At 41.8% G+C, this 21,018-nt stretch overlaps 1 protein-coding gene across 1 annotated transcript in view; it reads left to right on the plus strand.

Annotated features, from left to right (window-relative positions):
- DOCK11 (dedicator of cytokinesis 11) overlaps nucleotides 1–21,018 on the plus strand; it is a gene marked incomplete at its 5' end in the record, with an annotated part of 190,438 nt that overhangs the window by 57,846 nt on the left and 111,574 nt on the right. Inside the window, 8 exons of the mRNA XM_082680876.1 lie at nucleotides 52–131; nucleotides 1,669–1,752; nucleotides 6,290–6,430; nucleotides 7,624–7,836; nucleotides 13,136–13,258; nucleotides 14,754–14,836; nucleotides 18,249–18,371; nucleotides 18,576–18,652. Of these exons, the coding sequence (XP_082537002.1) occupies nucleotides 52–131; nucleotides 1,669–1,752; nucleotides 6,290–6,430; nucleotides 7,624–7,836; nucleotides 13,136–13,258; nucleotides 14,754–14,836; nucleotides 18,249–18,371; nucleotides 18,576–18,652 (924 nt within the window). The remainder of the gene's footprint in view (nucleotides 1–51; nucleotides 132–1,668; nucleotides 1,753–6,289; nucleotides 6,431–7,623; nucleotides 7,837–13,135; nucleotides 13,259–14,753; nucleotides 14,837–18,248; nucleotides 18,372–18,575; nucleotides 18,653–21,018) is intronic.

Raw genomic sequence — 21,018 nt, forward strand, 5'->3', positions numbered from 1 at the left:
ATTAGTAATGGTCTGCATGGTTTAGAACATCTGCTTTTAATGAATTCGCAGATGATGAAACTAGCAGCCAAGGAAAAGCCGAGAACATCATGGCCAGCTTGGAACGGAGCATGCATCCGGAACTGATGAAGGTACATCTTTCTGATGGCAACTTGCCTTCAACTGAGACAATGCAGGATTAGCTATTAAAGTTTGAATGCTGGATTCCATGTGGCAATGTCATTTCTAAGTTAAAAACCACAACAAATGAGTGAAACAGGTAGAGATGGTAAAAGAAAAGTTACACTCCTAAAGCTGGACCTGTAAGTGCCAACTAACAGTTTGGAAAATGTTATTTGTTTTCCTAGATGCCAAGAAGTACTTCTAGACTTTAGTGACTTTATTGATTTTATCTGCTACTTCTTATTCAGTTCAGTTACTGTATGCCATTCATACACTAACTATGCTTCATTCAAGGGGCTCTTGATGAAGATTGAACATGATATTCAATCTAATGATTTGTATATGTTAATTTTGTATGAAAATCATAGTCTTTCTGTATGTGGCTGCCTATGTATATGTATATGAATAATTTCATCAGGTAAAGATTTTGGTTAACAGACAGCGTTTGTGTTAGTTACTCTGCTCTTTGGTGTTTGAAGTGAGCCAGTTTTGAAAGTGTAGAGGTGATTATCATACCTATCTTAGTAGGTTACATATATTACTCTGTGGACTCTCTACTATAATAGATTAGGAGGTTATGACCCATTTCTTCATTTAAATCCTTACCAAACCTATTTATATTTTTACTTTATTCCTCTTCCTGAACTATTAAGTTACACAGGTTTAGATGTTACTTTTTTCTGTTTGAAATTTAGCGTTCTCTTAAGCTTCAAAGCTGTCTTCCAAAATTTAGGAACACACTCATGATCCCCTGTAGCTTTTAATGTATCCCCTCTGAGTCTTTGTCATTCCAGACCGTAGAGCCCATTATGTTTTTCCTAAAGTGATGGAATCAGAATTGTGTATAATATTCCATGGCTAGCACCATGGATATATAAAAGATAGTGTTTTCTCTCGTTTATTCTCTTTTACATCCAAAGTCTCTTGTATTTCTTTTTTGTACTATGGGTTGAACAGTATTCTTGGTATTATAAAAGGCATATAGAAAGTATAAGAAGCTGATCTATAGCTTATTTATGGGTCATGGTGACTGTGATTCTCTGCCCAGCAAGCATTCTTTATCCACCTTAAGTGATTGGAAATAGTGTATATATATATATATATATATATATATATATATATATATATATATATATATATATTTTTTTTTTTTTTTTTTTTTTGCGGTACGCAGGCCTCTCACTGTTGTGGCCTCTCCCGTTGCGGAGCACAGGCTCCGGACGCGCAGGCTCAGCGGCCATGGCTCACGGGCCCAGTCGCTCCGCGGCATGTGGGATCTTCCCGGGCCGGGGCACGAACCCACGTCCCCTGCCTCGGCAGGCGGACTCTCAACCACTGCGCCACCAGGGAAGCCCAAGAATAGTATATTTTTTGAAGCTGTGGCAGATTGCTAGTTTCACATAAACTAGATAATTAAATGGCATTTAATACTGTTTTGACGGAAATGAAGTAATGTTTCGTGTTTGTGTGTGTGTGTGTATATATATATGTTTGTTTTAATTTTAGTATGGAAGAGAAACTGAACAGCTGAACAAACTCAGTAGAGGAGATGGAAGACAGAACCTCTTTTCTTTTGACTCGGAAGTTCAGGTATTAATGATACATTTCTTTAAATAATCCTAGAATAGTTGCTTATTCAGATAAACAATGTCTGAAATGTTGAAATCACTGATTTTTGCACTACTGGGCATATCTATTGCTTTATACTTGTCTTGCTTACTTTGAACAAGTAGCTTAACAGCTAACTTAACTAAGAGGGCTAGCGTATATACAAATAGTTTGGGACAACATATATATATATTTCTTTTTCTCTCAGTTCTTTATATTCTTTTCACTTCATCTCACTCCTCAAAATGGATAAATTAAAGAGTCCTTAACAATGGTTTCAGTGCTTTTAACCCATTAAATACAATTGTGATCCAGTAGCAGTGAATATCTGCAGTGTAAGGAACGCCAAGTCATATGAGACGTGTTTATTTTCCACTTTTGATGTAGGCCTGTAGAACTGGGATAATTTTCATGTATCTCACTTAAACTGGAAAGCGGTGCAGGGAAGTACAGGTTTATGTGCACATGTGTATTTTAATCTCTTTCATGAGAGTGAGGCACTTTTTGTACTAAGATATATAGGTAGTTAATATTTAATTCCATGATATTTTCTTATTTTACCTCTAAAAATTTTTTATTTTATATTGGCATATAATTGATTAATAATGTTGTGTTAGTTTCAGGTGTATAGCACAGTGATTCAGTTATACATATACATGTATCTTTTTTCATATTCTTTTCCCATTTAGGTAATTCCATCATGTTTTCTGATTAAATTGCTGATTTTTTAAAATGGAAAAATTCTGCTGTGTATAAATGTTACAAATATTTTTCCCAATGGAAACTATTTCACAAGAAAATGAAATTATTTGAGGGAAGATGAATATTTTGGTTTTCTTTTCAATTTTTCTACATGAGATTTCTAATTAAAATCTGTGGGATTTTTTCAGTAGAAAAGTACGCATTATATAAGCATTACAGTTTTTTCCTCAGTGAAAATATGTCAATACAATATAAAATAATTTGGGGAAGACTGACTTTGTTTTCATTTCTTTTTGCTTCATACAGTTTTCTTTCTTTTTTTTTTTTTTTAAAGAGGAGCCTCCTCTGATTTATTTTAATAAATTTATTTATTTATCTTTGGCTGCGTTGGGTCTTCGTTGCTGCGCAAGGGCTTTCTCTGGTTGCAGTGAGCTGGGGCTACTCTTTGTTGTGGTGCACGGGCTTCTCATTGCGGTGGCTTCTCTTGTTGCGGAGCACGGGCTCTAGGCGCGTGGGCTTCAGTAGTTGTGGCACGTGGTCTCAGTAGTTGTGGCTTGCGGGCTCTAGAGCGCAGGCTCGGTAGTTGTGTGCCACAGGCTTAGTTGCTCCGCGGCATGTGGGATCTTCCTGGACCAGGGCTCGAACCCGTGTCCCCTGCACTGGCAGGCGGATTCTTAACCACTCCACCGCCAGGGAAGCCCCCACTTCATACAGTTTTCTAACTAAAAGTTTTTAGTCTGAAATGGAAAAAGTATATAGTCTATAAATAATGCAAAAGTTTTTCCTTAATAAAATACCACATGAGAAAATAAAATTATCTGGGGAAAATTTGTTTTAAATGTTCTCTCCCTTTTTCTCCATAGCACTACTATATTATTTGTGTAAGTTGTATGAATTAAAACAAAAAGGGGTATAGCAGGCCTTGGGAATGTTAGTTCTAAGATATTCATTCAGAAATTTACTCATTCCAAGCATGTCTGAGCCTTTGATCCCACCCCTCATCATCAGGATTGGGCTCTAATTGAACATGTCAGACTCTTTGATTGTATACAAAGAAGCCAATTGACTGTGGTTGAAACTCAATCTAGTGTCTTTAAAAAATCTGTGGTGTAGTGTTTTTGTGGTCATGGAACTGAACTGATTTTATGTTTGAGTTGTTTATCAGTGAGCTACACAGTGAGAGAAAAATTCACTGTTGCAATGAAAGTTTGACAGAAAATTGACTTCAGTGTTGGTTATGGAAGGCAGTTTCACTACAGAGAAATCTAGGTTGTGTGTGTCGAGTACTTTTCTAGGTAGGCAGTGTCATCCTATAATATCGGCTGTCACTTTTGGCCAGAGTTCAGTGTTTAGAGATGTGTTTTCTTCCACTGACCGTAGAGAATAAAGAAGCACTGGGGAATTCCCTGGCGGTCCAGTGGTTAAGACTCTGTGTTTCCAATGCAGGGGGCACGGGTTCGATCCCTCATTGGGGAACTAAGATCCTACATTCCAAGTGGCACGGCCAAAAAAATTAAAAATGTACACGCCTAATAAGCATCCCCCAAAGAAGAGGCAGACAAAAAATTTTAAAAAACACAAAAAACAAAAGAAAAGAAACACTGACTGAAGGGGGTGGCTCCAACTTTGAACTACTGAGGATGGCCATATGTCCCAACATTTGCACTCTTAGGCCTCAGAAGGGAAAGGATTTGGGGGCTGGGGGCGTTTAGTCCAGCTTCTCTTCACATTCCACCGTCTGAGTAAGCTAGAAAGGAGAGCAGATAAATGGGCGGAAATTAGAATTGATCTCCATGGCAATGACTTGCCTCCGCTGGCTCCACAGATAGATAAGTGTTCAAGAGGGAGCTGTCTAGTCCCACACATTTGTAGATAAATAGACTCTGGGGGGAAAATCGTGCTTTCAGGTACGAATATTATATTTTAGGCCCTTTTAAGGAGAATTTTGTCAGTGATGTAGGCAAGGTCAGGACAGCTATAATTATCCAAGACTCTTCAGTCACAATACCTGTTTTGGCTTGAAATACTCAGGCAATTGAGAAAAATTCTTATGTTTCTTGGCTTGAGTTTTCCATACTGGCAGTATATTCTGCTCGGATTCATCCAGTCATTTCCCATCTACCCTGTCTCTGGTCTTATCGAAAGTATAGTAAGTTGTCCCACAGTATATACTTTTCCTCCCATTTGTGCACAGAATGTGAGTCAGTTCAGACCATTAGAATGAACAGATGAACTCAGGATCTCCTGAGCCGTGTGAGCTAAGGAGGAGGATTCTGTGAGAGGAATTCTTTGACTCCCAATATCCTTTTTTATTTTTTAAAAAATTTTATGTATTTATTTATTTTTTGCGGTACGCGGGCCTCTCACTGTTGTGGCCTCTGCCGTTGCGGAGCACAGACTCCGGACGCGCAGGCTCAGCGGCCATGGCTCACGGGCCCAGCCGCTCCGCGGCATGTGGGATCTTCCCGTACCGGGGCACGAACCTGTGTCCCCTGCATCGGCAGGCGGACTCTCAACCACTGCACCACCAGGGAAGCCCCCAGTATCTTTTTTTAAACTTTATTTTGAGATAACAGTAATTTTCAAAAATATATCTCTGTGGCAGCCAGGGTTCATCTCCCAGCTCTGTTAGAAGCTGAGCTCAGGAGCACATGCCTTTCCCTCTGCTCATCATTTCAATGTAGGTGGTCCCCAGAGGTCCGGCCTTGTCCTCCTCACCCTGGTTACCACTGATGCCCAAATCCAGATCTCCAACCCACACCTCTCCTATTTTTCCAACCACTTACTTGCATCACCTCAAACTCAACACATCCCAAGCTGAACTCATCACCTCTGTTCACCCCCCCATACCTGCTATTCATTTTTATTTCCCATCTAAGTTTGTAACATCACAGTCTACTGAATCTTCCAAGTTAGAGGCCATTGTGTTATTCTTGCTTTCCATATCCATTCATGTCAAATTTGTCTCCTGCACAGCTCATGAAAGAAACAAAATTCCTACCATCCTGGAACATAATATTTTGTGGGGAAGACAAACAATAAACAACCAAATAAATATCAAAAATAATGTTAGAAAACGAAATTAAAGAAAGGGAGTAGAGACTTTCAGAGAGTATATAGTTTTTGTTTTGTTTTGTTTTTTGTTCTTTTGCGGTACGTGGGTCTCTCACTGTTGTGGCCTCTCCCGTTGCGGAGCACAGGCTCCGGACGCCCAGGCTCAGCGGCCATGGCTCACGGGCCCAGCCGCTCCGCGGCATGTGGGATCTTCCCGGACCAGGGCACGAACCCGTGTCCCCTGCATCGGCAGACGGACTCTCAACCACTGCGCCACCAGGGAAGCCCAGTATGTAGTTTTATATAGGGAATTAAGGAAGGTCTTTCTGTGGAAATGCCAATTGATTAGACACTTGAATGAAATGAAGCCTCACCCTGGTGAGGCTCACCCTGGTAAATAAGCCTTGCAGTTATCTTGGGGGAAGAGGGTTCCTTACAGAACACCAAGTGCAAAGGTCCTGAGGTGGGAGTATACTTGGTGTGCTGGAGAAATAACCAAGGAGGCCAATGGGGCTGAACAGAGGTCGGGGGGAGGATAGGAGATGAAGTCAGAGGAGTGGGGTGGAGGGTGAGGTCGGGATTTCTCTCTATCTGTGTTTGAACCTTACTATAAGAGCTCTACAAAGCCTTGTTGAATAAAAAAATAAGAGTTCAAATGAAGAATGGACAGAGAACTGTTGGATTTTGCAATTTTTATGCATAGATCTATATTCATATAATATCTATTTTGGGGGAGAATTGATTCATATTATATATTTTGTAGAGGTTGGACTTTTCCGGAATTGAACCTGATATAAAGCCATTTGAGGAAAAGTGCAATAAACGTTTCCTGGTAAATTGCCATGATTTAACGTTCAATATCTTGGGTCAAGTTGGAGACAATGCAAAAGGACCACCCACAAACGTATGTATGAATTTTCCTTCTACCTCCATTAAACCAGTGCATTAAGGAAACGTCTTCCTTATTTTTTTAAGATTTTCAATTTTGTTCTGAGAACTAATTTACTGCATGCAAATTCCATTGCTACATGTTACGATACATTTGACATGGAAGAATTCCATACATGTCTTTATTTTGCCGGAATAGGAATGTGTTTTCATCTTGAGAGGATTCATGAAAGTCTTACCTATTCAAAATAGCAGGTAGAGTAGGTAGGCTCTTTACATTCAAGAGGGACTTGTCTGCAGAGCGTGGAAAGCCCTCAAATTTGTAAATTCTACTAGAGAATATGACTTCTGTGAAATTGACTCATAGCCATGAGTAAGGAACACCAAAGCCATGGAGGAACACAGATGCTGTGCAGTCAGCTCTACCTCACTCACTATTCTCATAGGGTAAATTCATTCTGTTCTTCACAGCAAATTCTAATTATTAGCTGTCACGCATCATTTGAGCTGCTTAGGAATACTTGAAACTATGAATGTAAAATCGCCAAAGAGACTGCATTTTATGTTCATCTTTTTGAGGGTTCTACTTTGTCTTTGAGAAATATCCACAGTGATGATTTATTCTCTAACAAAGTAGCTGAGATGCACTAGCAGACTTTCGGTGTGTAAAGGGTTAATCTTTATGCCATCTGGCGTGCAATTTCTCTTTGTGACCAGCTTTCAAATGCCATCTGTGGAGAGGAATCATGTCTTCCAAAATTGCTGATGGGGCAAAGCTTTTGTCAAGTAATTGGATGTTCACTGATATTAGCTCTTATTAAATGTATAATCCAATAAGCTGTAACATAGCAAAAGGGAAGATTTATTTCTGCTCTGTAATACCGGCATTATTTTGGGGTAATTTCAATAAGCCTATGGAGAATTAAAATTTATTCATAGAACAGTTGAAGTTCTTTAAATGTGGCTTCTGATTTCTACGCATCATTTTTAAAAATTTATAGCTTGTGAAATTATACCTGACAGAAGTTAAAACTTGATAGTCTGTTATTTAGAATGCTCTTTCTTATATGCAAATGAGCCACAATGCAATTTTAGCTAAATGTTGAACTCAGAGGAATTAAAAAAAATTATTTTGTAATTTGTGTCCCTCCCCTCACCCCACCTAAAATAAAAGTCATAGTTTAAAAACGTAATGGTTTTCATTCCCAGGTTGAACCCTTTTTTATAAATCTTGCCTTATTTGATGTGAAGAACAATTGTAAGATTTCAGCTGACTTCCACGTAGACCTGAATCCCGCATCTGTCCGTGAAATGCTGTGGAGCCCTTCAACCCAACTGGCTAGTGATGGAAACTCGAGAGGTTCTTCACCGGAGTCTTTCATTCATGGAATTGCTGAATCTCAGTTACGCTACATAAGGCAGGTAAGGAATGATCTTTTAGCCTTGGTCGCCCATTCAGAATAAGAAACAGAAACACCCTTGGGTTCCTTCATAGTTTCAGGCCAGTGTTTTCATGGGCATTCCATCTCTTGTAGGGTCTGTGTATAGATGTTTTTCTGGTGACTGAAGTTGGAGGGGAAAAAAAAGAAACCAGCAAATATGCTAATAATACACTGGTGAAGTGAGACCGTGATGTGAATCTCAAAGGAAGTGTTTTGTGAGATGGAATGCAGATGACACAGACACACCCCTGTACCCCTGCGCATACTTTTGAGCAAGGCAATAAGTACCTGTAAGACTCGTTTCTTTGAAGAAAAAGTTGACCCTACAATAACCTTCCCCTCTTAACTCCCATTCCCATTCTGAGTAGGTAGTTTTCTGTTGTTTTTTTTTTGTGGTACGCGGGCTTCTCACTGTTGTGGCCTCTCCCGTTGCGGAGCACAGGCTCTGGACGCGCAGGCTCAGCGGCCATGGCTCACGGGCCCAGCCGCTCTGCGGCATGTGGGATCTTCCCGGACCGGGGCACGAACCTGTGTCCCCTGCATCGGCAGGCGGACTCTCAACCACTGCGCCACCAAGGAAGCCCCTGAGTAGGTAGTTTTAATGGAGCATAAACTCTCTTTATTCAAGGAGTTCTTGTGTCACAGCTGTAATGCTACGCTCCCCTATCCTATCTGAGGCAAAGAATGCCCTTTGGAAGGAGCCTAACAGTTCCCTGGCATTTTGACCTCTGACCAGACTGGACGCCATAAGAGGTTAGGCAGAGCAGAATTGATGGTCTGCCTTCTAGACTTTTGCAACTGAAAGGAAACTAGAGTGTGGCAGAGAATTAAAGTGGGAAGCAGCAGAACAAAGCAGCTCGCATTGTAATGAGATTTCTTTTACCCTAAATAAAAATGTTCCTTTTTCTTCTGATTGTAAAAATAAATACATTATCATGTAGAAAATTCGAACAATACAAAAAGTAATAAAGAAGAAAGTAAAAATCAGCATCTATAGACGATAACTATTAACATTTTGGCAAACATCTTTCTAGATGTCTCTGTTGTGTGTATATAAACACATACACATTATGTGTACTCTTCTACAGACTGTATCATAGTCGTGCTGGTTTATACCTACTGTATTTATTCAGCATCGTGTTTATCACCCTGTATCACTATCTGGCTCAGTCACATTCTTATTAAAGGCTAATCTGTTATTCCACTGATTTAGCTCATTAGGATATTTCTAATTTGGGGATATCATAAAGAACACTGCATTATTGCATCCTTGTGCTTACATGTTCGCTCACTTGTTGAATTATCTCCTTAGAATAAATTTCAAGCATTGGCGTTTTCAGGGTCAAAGATTATGCTCATTGATACAGATTGCCCAATGGTAGGGGACTTGACATGTGCTGTCACTCACCTCTGGGCTGTGGACCTGTGGTCGTTTTTCCCCATGTTGCTCCTCATTCCCTTACATCCTCTTAGTTTGTTACTCAGACTGTGGTTGTCACATACTTGAACGTTCCACTGTGACGGCCTATGCTTCTAAAAGAGAGATTGAGCAAGACAGTATTACAAGTATTTGAGAACCTGCTATTGAATTATATGTTTAAAATTTTCCACACAGTGTCAAATAAGTCCTTCTAAGCCAATGATGTACTTGCTGCATTAGTTCAGTGTGCTCAGCTGTCTGTTCAATACAAGAAGTTTAAATTGTGGTTTCAGGGGTCATCCCACCTATAACCTAGGTCAGGAAGAAAATCAGCATTTTTTGCATATCTCTTGTGTGCCAGAATTTTCCATTGGTGTCCCATGTAAACACCATTGTCTTGTGAAATAGGATAATTATTGCTGTTTTGCAGATGAGGAAACTGCTGATCAGGGAGGCTAAGTAAGCTCCCCGTCATGACATGGCTGGTAGTGGTGAAGGTGGGATTTGAGCCTAGGTCTGTTTGAAAGACCTCAGTCAACAACATTAGGCAGTATGTAATTAAGTGCTGACTTGTATCACACAATGGGAGTGGAGGAGTTTGGAATGTGAGGAGGGGTCAAGGGTCAGGAGTTGCCTTAGAAGACTGCATAGAAGATGTGGGACGTGAGAGAGGCTTCAGAGGAGTCGGCAGGGGCCTCAAATGGCTTTATCATTTTGCACCCTTGTTCCAGATCAACTAAAGATACCAGGAAGCGGTCCTTTGCTCCAATATTTGGACATTTTCTTTTGAAGAAGGCTTTTTCTTCAGCTTCCTCCCATTTAGGACTAGGATGCAGTACTGTGTAGGGAGAGACTGGATCTTAGCAGATCTGAACGCTAATCTCAGCTCATCAGATTTTTTTCAGCAATTTTTTTCCCGTATTTCTCTAGGTACTTTATCTGTATAAAGTCATTTAATTCTTACCACACCCCCAGTAAAGTAGGTAGGTCCTATTCCTATTCCCATTTTATAGATGAGGAAACTGAGGCACAGAGCAGTCAGGTGGCTTACTCAAGGTCACAGAGCTACTGAGATGAGGAGCATTCCCCCCTCTACTGCACTGCTTCCCTGTCACCCTAGAGACGGGGAAACAGCCTGGTTCCCCAGCATTCCTGGAAAGGGCTGTCTGGCAACCCCGTCACCTCCACCAAGGCTGTTCGAGGGGTGGCATGATCTGTAGAAAGAGGCCACTCCAGGGCTTGGTGGACAGTGGGGGCTTGCGGGCCGTTCTAGGCCCTCCCCATCTGCTCCTTGGAGCAACAAGGTGACCACAGGAAAAGGAGGAAGCTGGGTCCGTTGAGTAGTTTTGCCTTCCTGCCACTGTGACCAGTTACTTCACTCTCAGCTGCCTGGCAGTTCCTTCCCAGATGCCCTGACAGAGCTCAGTCCCCTGTGTCCCCCAGACTGACCTGTGGCTTGTGGGCTTCCCGCTGGGGGGCAGCAGGTGTTGGGCGCTAGTGAAAAGGGGGCACTCTGCCGTCACATGCCCTGCCGTGCTCTGGGGGCTAAGTGCTGCGGACTGGGCTGGGGGGACCTGGCCCGTTCTTTAGAGGGAGGGGGCAGTGAAGTGGGTGAGAGTCACCCTCCGGCGGGGGCAGGCCCATCCATGCCTCCTTGGTGGGACAGGAGGTAAGGGCCAGAGGCCTTGTCCTAAAGAGCCAGACTCCCAGCCCACACAGGATTCCTGGGTGCTCTCTGGTTACCCTTCTGTGTTCCGGGGACGGGGGCGAGCTCGAAGCTGGTGGGACAAAAGGCGACGCAGCTGCAGAGAGTCTCCCCCTGGACCGGAATCCTGGTCGCTTGAACAGTGAGCATCTCTGTGCCTCGGCATCCTCATCTGTAAACTGGAGGTAACCATAGTACCTGCATCCAGGGTGACTGTGAGGCTCAGACAACATGTGCTGTCCCTAGAAAGCACTCGGCCCTGTACCAGGCCCGCAGAGTTGGCTCAGTAAGACGTGGCTGCTATTAAGAGCAGTAGTAACAGTGATAACAGATAAACAAGTGAAAGCAGCTTCCTCTTATCAGTTGTCAAATCCTTTTAAATGATAATATTCGTTGCTCGCGTCAGTGTGGGGAAATGGCTGTGTGGGGGAACAGCTGGAGTACTGGGCATGGGGAACAATAGGCACTCAGTGAATGTTAGCCATGGCAGTAATTGGTGTTACTGTTCTCGTCAAGCTGTATCGCGTGAGATGTTGGAAGGCTAGGTCAAGAGGCTGAGAGGCTGTGTATCGTCTGGAAGCCCTGGCTGCAATCTTCACCCACTTACTGCGTGAACGTCTCTAAGCCTCAGTTTCTTAATCTGTAAAATGTGTATATCGTAGTGCTTGCGTTCAAGGGTTTTTATGAAGACTGAGGGAGATGGTGCACGAAAACTCTCTAGCACAGTCATGTGACAATCAGAAAGCATGCGATTGCACTCAGGGTGCACTGCTCAGCATACCTTCTGCGGGAGCCGCTCTAACAGTCTGCCAGCTGCATGTCACAGCCCGGGCAGCACGATCCTGGCAGAACCAAAAATCAAGTTCTGGGATCTTGGGACGCTTTGGGTTACTCTGGCAATAACCAGGTACCTAATGTGCATTACTTCATTTAATCCACTCAAGAAGATTACGAAAGCGCTCTTACTCTCATCATCCCCCATTTCATAGATGGGCAATCTGAGATGTAGAGAGGATACGACTTGCCTAAACCCATAAATGGTGGGGTCAGCATTTGAACCCAGGAGATTTGACTCCCCGAACAGTTTTTAACTACTTTCTTCCATGCTTGCTGCTTGGGAATTCAAAGCTAAATCAGCCATAATCCGGGACCCTTAGAAGCTGCTGGATTTGGGGGAATTACTTAGCGTCCTACACTTGGTTTTCTCTCCTTTCCTGTCTACCTCAGAGGGTTCTTTCTGGAACAGATGAGCTACCGTGTCTGAAATGCTTTGAAAACTGGAACACACTATCTTAACACAGTTGGTAATATACCAAGCAGAAAAATAAAACTTGGTAGAGTCCCAGTGATGGATTTTTACACTTGAATTCATTTGTGTGGTGCTTCTTTAAGCAACGGACATAACCAACTAACAGGCCATTTGGAAGACATTATATTTGGAAGGAGCTGAACTGGAACAGGAGATGATATGCTTGTTCCACATGCCCTCAAAGAAAACTCATGGAACTTGGGTTGCATCTACATTAGTACCTGAGATAAAGTGTTTGGGAACAAAAGGAGTTTCGGATCCTCTGTCCTCTACCTTTACGTTGAGAGCACCAGCGCTCTTTAACTGCAACAAAGGAATGGTTTCTATAGGATGATTCAGTTTTTATGTTATACAGAGCAATAAAATATTTTCTTCCTTCTTAGCTACCATCAGTAGTAGTTAAGTGTGAGTGAATTGCCCTGGAGTTGCAGGCAGTTACGTTTAAAAATGCATATCCGGTTCCACTTCAGAAATGCACGCTATTTTTGCACATGCCGCTTAAGCCAAACAATACACGCCGTACTGATAAGGCCTAAGGACGCACCTCGCAAACACCGCCGAACACAAGAGGCTAAGCAGCCGGGGTGACACCTGTGCTTGTGGACTAATAATACACGTGAAATTGGTGACAAAATAGAAAATCCATTTTGAAAGGAGCATTGGGAGCCTGGGAGACTGTATGAAGCTGTATGAAAGGAAATGCTATCTATTGCCAGGGCCCTGGACATGATCCTATGTTGAATATCAACATTCTGTGCTAAACACACCACTAGGAATCACTAACCAAACAACTGTATATATGAGGTTACATTCAAGAAAAGTCTAACGGGAGGAATTTTTTCCAGGGAATTTTCTCAGTGACGAATCCACATCCTGAAATTTTCCTGGTCGCGAGAATTGAAAAGGTGCTCCAGGGAAACATCACGCACTGTGCGGAGCCCTACGTCAAAAATTCTGACCCGGCAAAGGTATTTATAAAGATCGTTGGTGAGCATTTCAGCCTGACGTAGAATTTGCCTTTTATTGGTATTTTAAATGGTATCATCAATGATTCCTCCCAAAAGAAAACAAAAAAATCCCGCAACGTTCTCGCAGCATGCAGTATTTTCTGAAAACGTTGTTTACTATGTGAGTATGCATGCTAAGGCTTGAACGTGACTTTTCCCCCTTTTCCTTTATGTCCTTTTTACACGACGATCTGATTTTTGCTTGTTTATCGAAGTAACAGCTAAAGGCTTTTAGGCAACACCTGTTCATTGATACCGTATCCTTGGCAATAGCTACCCTTTCTTTACTCCCAGCCCTGCAATATGGGCTTAGAATGTCAGAGCTGGGAGGATAAAAATGACCCAGTCCTGCAGTTTCCAAATGCCAGTCTGTACTCAAATTTACTCCTATCTGTGAGGAAATGAGAAAAGAAAGACAAGATAGTGAGCCATTCATGAAACTTCAATGTATTTTATTCGAAGGGCTGTCCTTTATTCTGAGACTTTTGCCCTTCCTACCTTTTAGACATTACACCTGTCTGTCTTTCCTGAAACGCTGGCGTATGAAATGGCGGGGATTGTTTTTTTTACCATCCAAGGGCTTTAAATGGCAGCCTTCAAAGTCGGCGAGCCATAGACTCATCCCAATTTCTGGATCATGAATTCCAAACCTTTGGAAATTATTGATCTAATTCTCTCGTCTCATTTTATAAATGAGAAAAGTGAGGCCCAGAGAGGGAAAGCATTTGTGGCACAGTTCACTAGCGGCACTCCAGCTGCTGAGTATTTGTAAGAGTCGATCTGTTATTTGTAGCATTTAGCTGTGTGTCCAAATAGTGTTTATTAAGTGGGAGATGCTGAGGAGACCTGTGACTAATGTGTGGGAAAAGAAACTCTGAACAGTATAGATAAAAGCCTCTAGCATTCTGTATCCCTAGGGGTGAGCATACAGCCAGCATTTTCACAGCCTGTTTAGACTCTATAGGCAGTTCATCTCCTTTGCCATCTCCCAGTGCCTGTGCAAACAGCAATTCCTGCCCACGCTAAACTATTTGCATTGATTCTTGGTCATTTGGCTTTTATCTTGGGAGTAAAAAGGTCAGCAGTACCTAGAACAAACTTCTCCCAAGAATGATGCGTGTCTGCCTGCTCACGTTGTGAAAGGAAATACACATTACAACTGCTTAAATTTTCCCAGTAGTGGTCTTTGGTGCAAACCATGCCCTACATCTATTTTGTCTGTCTTCTGATATCTCGATGAAGGCTTTGTTGATGAGAAAACACAGAACCTTTAGGAAATACTTTCATCTTGAAAAGTGGGTGACTGATGTGTGTTGTGTTTTACCTGTAGCTATTTCTATATATTGTTTTCCTAGATTTTGATGTTTTATATCAGTGAGTTGGGGCAATTATTTTTCTGGGTGAGTCCCTGGTAGTTTGAACAAATATGATCTTGTCTTCTTATTTCTGCCCTTAGACAGCCCAGAAGGTGCACAGGACAGCTAAGCAAGTGTGTAGCCGCCTTGGACAATACAGAATGCCCTTTGCTTGGGCTGCCAGGTTTGTACAAATATAATCCTGACCCATCTATTCACGCTCACATGTAAAGTTGAGGGCTGTCGTCTTTCCCAGTAGCATTTGGAAGTCTGTTTCTGACAAGCCAGTTACATCTTGGGACACTTGGGATGTGTCTCAGTTCATTCGGACTGCTATAATGAATTATTATAGACTGGGTGGCTTAAACAACAGACATTTATTTCGTACCCAGAGGTTAGAATTCCGAGATCAGGGTGCCAGCATGGTTGGGTTCTGGTGAGGACTGTCTTCCAGGTTTTAGATAACCAACTTCTCCTTGTATCCTCACATGGTGGAACGAGGGCGGGCTAGCTCTCTGGCCTCTTATAAGGGCACTAATCCCGTTTATGAGGTCTCCATCCTCATGACCGAATCACCTCCCAAAGGCCCTACCTCCAAGTATCACCTTGGGGATTAGATTTCAACAAATGAACTTTGGCGGCATGGGGCCGGGTGGGGGGAACGATACAAACATTCAGTCTGTAACAGGATATAAGAATTCTTTCTCTTAGAATTTGCTGTGCCTCAAAGACCTTTCACTTTTTCAAATGTCTTGCTTCAGGGAAATTTTCTTTGGCTTGGGTTACTGATCTGACTGACACCACTTAATTTTATTGCATTTTAAAGCAGAGCTTATTTGCTAAAGTGATGGAATTTTTTCCCAGAAAACCAGAAATTGTAGTGAATTATGTACAGTGTGCCCACTGTTTCAGAGTTGGCTGGGTGTATGCTTTGAAAAGCCATCATAGAGTAATTCTGAAAAACATACTAAAAATGAGAAGGCAAAGAATGCTGTTAAGTGCAAGTGTGTAATTACTTAATAGATTTTCTTGCTTTCTGATGACAAATTTGGCAACCCCTTCAGGGGTAGTCTATTAGGAAGTGTATTATCCATACCACATACCTGATGGTGGGTTACATGTTTTTTCTCCAGATCTTGCAAGTCTACCTACAGTGATGACTTAAAACGTGCTTCTTGCTTATTCCCCCTTTGAAGTACAAGTTCACTGGCTTGTTTGTGGTACAGCCTGTACAGCTCACTGGAACTTCTGGGGAAAGGGCACCGTGTTCTGAATAATTCAATCAGTCATGTTCAGTGGGTGCTGAGGAGTAGCATAAGGACAGGAGATTCTAAGTTAATTAAGTCTTCTGTCACTATTTATAATCACTTCATTTGGGGGAAGGTCTCAAAATGCATTGTATGTTGGTAGATGAAAAGGCACCTTGTCCTTGTTTTGCAGACTGGTAAGAATGATAGCCAAGGATAGGTCAAGGGCAAAGAGTAGTGGAGGGTGGTATATTTAGGCATTATAGAAGGTGAAATACGGCCTGTAAATATAAGCGTACTTAGTGATGCTCCAGCTGCTGCTGCTGTTATTATTTATACGGATTAAGTGCTCAGTGTATAAGGCAGAGGTCTGAGTGTTTAATGTATACTTCCTTAAGAGGTGGGTATTGGGACTTCCCTGGTGCTCCAGTGGGTAAGACTCTGCGCTCCCAATGCAGGGGTCCCGGGTTCGATCCCTGGTCAGGGAACTAGATCCCGCATGCCGCAACTAAAGATCCTGCACGCGGCAACGAAGACCCTGCGTGCCACAACTAAGACCCGGTACAGCCAAACACACAAACAAACAAATACATACATACACACATACATACATACCCCCCTCAAAAAAAGAGGTGGGTAGTATTCTCCCCCATCTTAGAGACGAGGAAATTGAGTCACTGAAATAAAAAAAAAAAATCCTTGCCCAAGTTCCCATGGCATGTGTGTGAGTAGGGCTCAGCGCTCATGGCGTCTGAGTTCAGAGCCCACTCTGGACACCTGTGGCACACTGCCCCCCGCCCCCCTTCAGGCCATAGCAGTAGCTGCTTGATGCTGATTTGCCAGTAGAAAAATGAATTTTAAAATTTTCAAAGTTAGACGCTGTGATCCTCAGTTCTGATGTGGAATTATGCTGTTTCTTTCTGCCTGAATTATTTTGGTTGTCAGCAGTAGCAGGAACTCACTCTAAAGGCTTGGCTGGGGTATTTTAAAGATGTGTGATAAACCCCTGTTTACTGAAAATAAAGGAGGTATGCTTAGAAGTAGGAACAATAGTTAATGCCTATAACCACATTTTCAGTGGTTCTGCCAGGGGGAATTGTGCTTCTGGCCGTAGCTGCTTCCAGTGTGTTGGGTGCTTGTATATTACTTCCCGATTTAGCAGTAAAAGAGCTGCTTGAAAAATGAAAGAAAGGGAGGGGGAGGGAATAATTCCAATTCATATTGGAAACTTTACATATATATTGTAGACTCTATAAATTGATCTTAAATATCTAATTCAATTTTTATCAACTTTATTGAGAGATAATTTACCTTTGATTAAAATTCACATTTTATATGTCCAACTTGATGAATTTTCACAGATATTTACAGTCATAAAACTACCACCCCAACCAAGATATAGAACATGTCTGTCACTCCGGAGAGTTTCCTCATATTCCTGTCCAGTCAGCCATCCCACCCACACCCAGGCAACCACTGACCTTAGATGACTTTTACCTATTCTAGACTATCATATAAGTGGAATCATGCAGTATGTACTCTTGCATTTGGTTTTTTTTTTTAAGACTTTTTTTTTTTGATGTGGACCATTTTTAAAGTCTTTATGGAATTTGTTACAGTATTGCTTCTGTTTCATGTTTTGGTTTTTTGGCCACGAGGCATGTGGGATCTTAGCTCCCCAACCAGGGATGGAACCCGCACTCCCTGTATTGGAAGGAGAAGTGTTAACCACTGGACCACCAGGGAAGTCCCTTGCATTTGGTTTCTTCTTTTTTTTTTTTTTTTTTGCGCTACACGGGCCTCTCACTGTTGTGGCCTCTCCCGTTGCGGAGCACAGGCTCGGGACGACGCAGGCTCAGCGGCCATGGCCCACGGACCCAGCCGCTCCACGGCATGTGGGATCCTCCCGGACCGGGGCACGAACCCGTGTCCCCTGCATCGGCAGGCGGACTCTCAACCACTGTGCCACCAGGGAAGCCCCGGCATTTGGTTTCTTGTGCTCAATCTGCTTTTAAGTTTCATCCATAATGTTGTATCAGTTGTTCATTTTGAGTAGTATTCCATTGTAAGAATATACCACGATTTGTTTATTCACCTGTTGATGAATATCTGGGTGGTTGCCAGTTTGGGGCTATAACAAATAAATCTGCTGTGAACGGTCAAGTACCATGTGGAAATATGCGTAGGAGTGGAATTGCAGGATCAGAGGGTAGGTGTATGCTTAACTTCGGGAGAAGCTGCCGAATTACGTTCCAAGATAGTTTCACCATTTTCTACTCCCACCACCACTATTTTATCTTAATTTATCAATACTTTGGAGTTAAAAAACCCCTTCTGTTCCTGTTTTAGACCCATTTTCAAAGATATTCAAGGTTCTCTGGACCTGGATGGGAGATTTTCTCCTTTGTATAAACAAGACAGTAGCAAGCTTTCAAACGAAGACATTCTCAAGTTGCTCTCAGAATACAAGAAGTAAGTGTTTGGGAGTTACTGCAGTAGATCAGTATAATAGATGAACTATAATTCCTTCAGATTCTGAACGCGAGTCATATATGGGAAAAATCAAATGCTTCGGAGCATTTGGATTTTGGAAGCGTTTGGGAGTTTGGATAAAGCGTAACCAATGCGCCTCTTAATCATATTTTTAAGTACAAAATATTCTTATTTTACATCTAGGCCAGAGAAGACCAAATTGCAGATTATTCCTGGGCAGCTAAACATCACAGTAGAATGTGTTCCTGTGGATTTATCAAGTAAGAACTTACATATTGCAAATAAGCCTACAGAGCTATTATGCTTGAATCTCAGGTTTTTATCTTCTCAGTGTTTTTCTTGAGGTTGACATGGTATATTAGTTTCCTAGGGCTGCTGTAAGAAAGTATTACAAACTGGGTGGCTTAAAACGCAAATTTATTCTGTGGTTCTAGAGGCTAGAGGTCAAAATCAAGGTGTCAGCAGGGCCGTGCTCCCTCTGAGTGCTCTAAGGAAGAATCATTCCTCGCCTCTTCTAGCTTCTAGTGGCTGCTGACTCTCCTTGGCATCCTTTGCTTGCAGTTGCATCACTCCAGTCTCTGCCTCTGTCCTCACATGGCCTTCTATTAAGAACACCAGTCAGTGGGTTTAGGGCCCACCTTAATCCATTATGATCTCATCCTCCTAGCTAATTACATCTGCCAAGACCCTATTTCCAAATAAGGTCACATTCTGAGCTTCTAGTGGACATGAATTTGGGTGGGACACTGTTCAACCCAGGACACATGGTAAATAGTTACAGATTAGGAAGTGAATTGAGTTGATTTTATCAGGTGCTGTTTCATGTATTATATATGATGTTGTGAGTGTGCTCCAGTGAGTTTCTGCTCCTTTTGCCTTGGATAAGTTTCATCAACGAAGGGATCCAAAAGGAGGAGAATCTCTTTTCTTGTCTAAAGAATCTATGATCTCAGGAGACACAAAAGACAATTTGCAGGAAATAAAATGACTTGTGAATCTTTTTAAAATGTCCAATCTCAGTAATTATGCCACTAACACAAAGGTAAACATTTAAGCATTGGGATGTTTTTGTTCATCTATCAGATTTACAAAAATGAAGTGGAACTGTCTAATGCTGGATAGGTTTTGGCCGGGCACCGTCCCCCATCACGAGTAGGAATACAATTTGGCAGTAGATATCCATGAATGTCCGTAACTAAGGCATTCCATTTCTGAGATTCTGTCTAGCCATTTATTCACCGAATAAGCATTTATTGAGTAACCTTTATTGAATACTTACCAGATGCTTTGAAAGTATGGAGATTACAGTCCAGAATGAATGACAGACATTAAACAAGAAAACAAATAAATGAATAATTTCAGTCTGTGGTTGGGCAGGCTGCTTTAAAAAGGGTGGCCAGTGAAGGCTCACCATGTGACCCCGCCAGCATGTGGTGATTGTGACTGTACATTCTGCTCTGAGGGTGTCCCATATGTAAAGACCTTGAGGTGGGAGCTAGCTTGGTTTGTATGGACAGAAACGGAGCCAATGTGGCTCTAGTGTAGTGTGTGACAGGCACGAGGGAGAGTAGGAGATGAAGTAGGAGAAGTAGGAAAAATCACATCATGTAGAGAATTGTAAAGACCATGGTAACTCCTTAAAAGGCTGAATTTCATTCCAAGTACCATGAGAAGTCACGAAAAGATTGAAGTAGGAGAGTGGCAATTGACATTTTAAGACATCTAAGAGTACAATGGCTTATTTTTTTCCTGAAGAAATAATTTGAAGTGTAGACAGGAGTTTATGCATAAAGGTGTTCTTTGCAGTGTTGTTTATGTGGGGTGGGGGCATTTGGAAACAACCAGAGCCCAACACTGTCAGTGTGGTTAAGGCAGTTATGGTATCCAGATACCATGAAACTTTGTGCAGCTATGAAAAATGATGTTTACAAAGAATTCATGAAATAAGACATCAGATAAAACGCCAGAAAAAGAAAAACAGGATAAAGTTCTGTATACAGTGGGATTTTTGTGTTGTTATATAAAACATGCATAGGAAGAAGACTAGAAGAAAATAATGCCAAAATATTAGTAGTAGTTATCTCTGGGTAGTGAAATGATCACTTGTTTCTTTGTACTTTTACTCTATACCTCCAGATATTCTGTTGTAAGTATCGCTATAATAGAAAGCCAAACCCAACAAAAAATATTGTGTCCTCAGGTCTGACTCTCCGGGGTCTTCCTCCTCCATCAGTATTGCTCTGCAGCAAGGACCAGCAGTCTTAGAGCCCCTTAAGTGTATGAATAACCTTTACTACAAGGGGCTACCTCAATAACATGTGCTGCTGCTACACCTCTCTGAGGCTTTGTGTTTTCCACTTTCGGGAGGATTGAATTTATTATTGGTAACACATCATAAGATTTGTAGTTTCAAAAGGCTGCCATTATTTCTTAAGTGAAAATTTGCACCTGCACCAAGTTAACTTTTTAAGAGTGACTAGCCATGAGCTAATTGGCATAAATTTACTGTTACTTCCCTGATACCAATAGAAATTTGCAGTGAAAGCTAAATTGCAGTCACAGGAGGAAAAATGTAATGGATTTCTTTGCAGAGTTTAAATTTGTCAAAATTATGATGTGTTATATT

Source organism: Grampus griseus, assembly GCF_964374135.1.
Source record: "Grampus griseus genome assembly, chromosome: X".
Taxonomy (NCBI): Eukaryota; Metazoa; Chordata; class Mammalia; order Artiodactyla; family Delphinidae; genus Grampus; species Grampus griseus.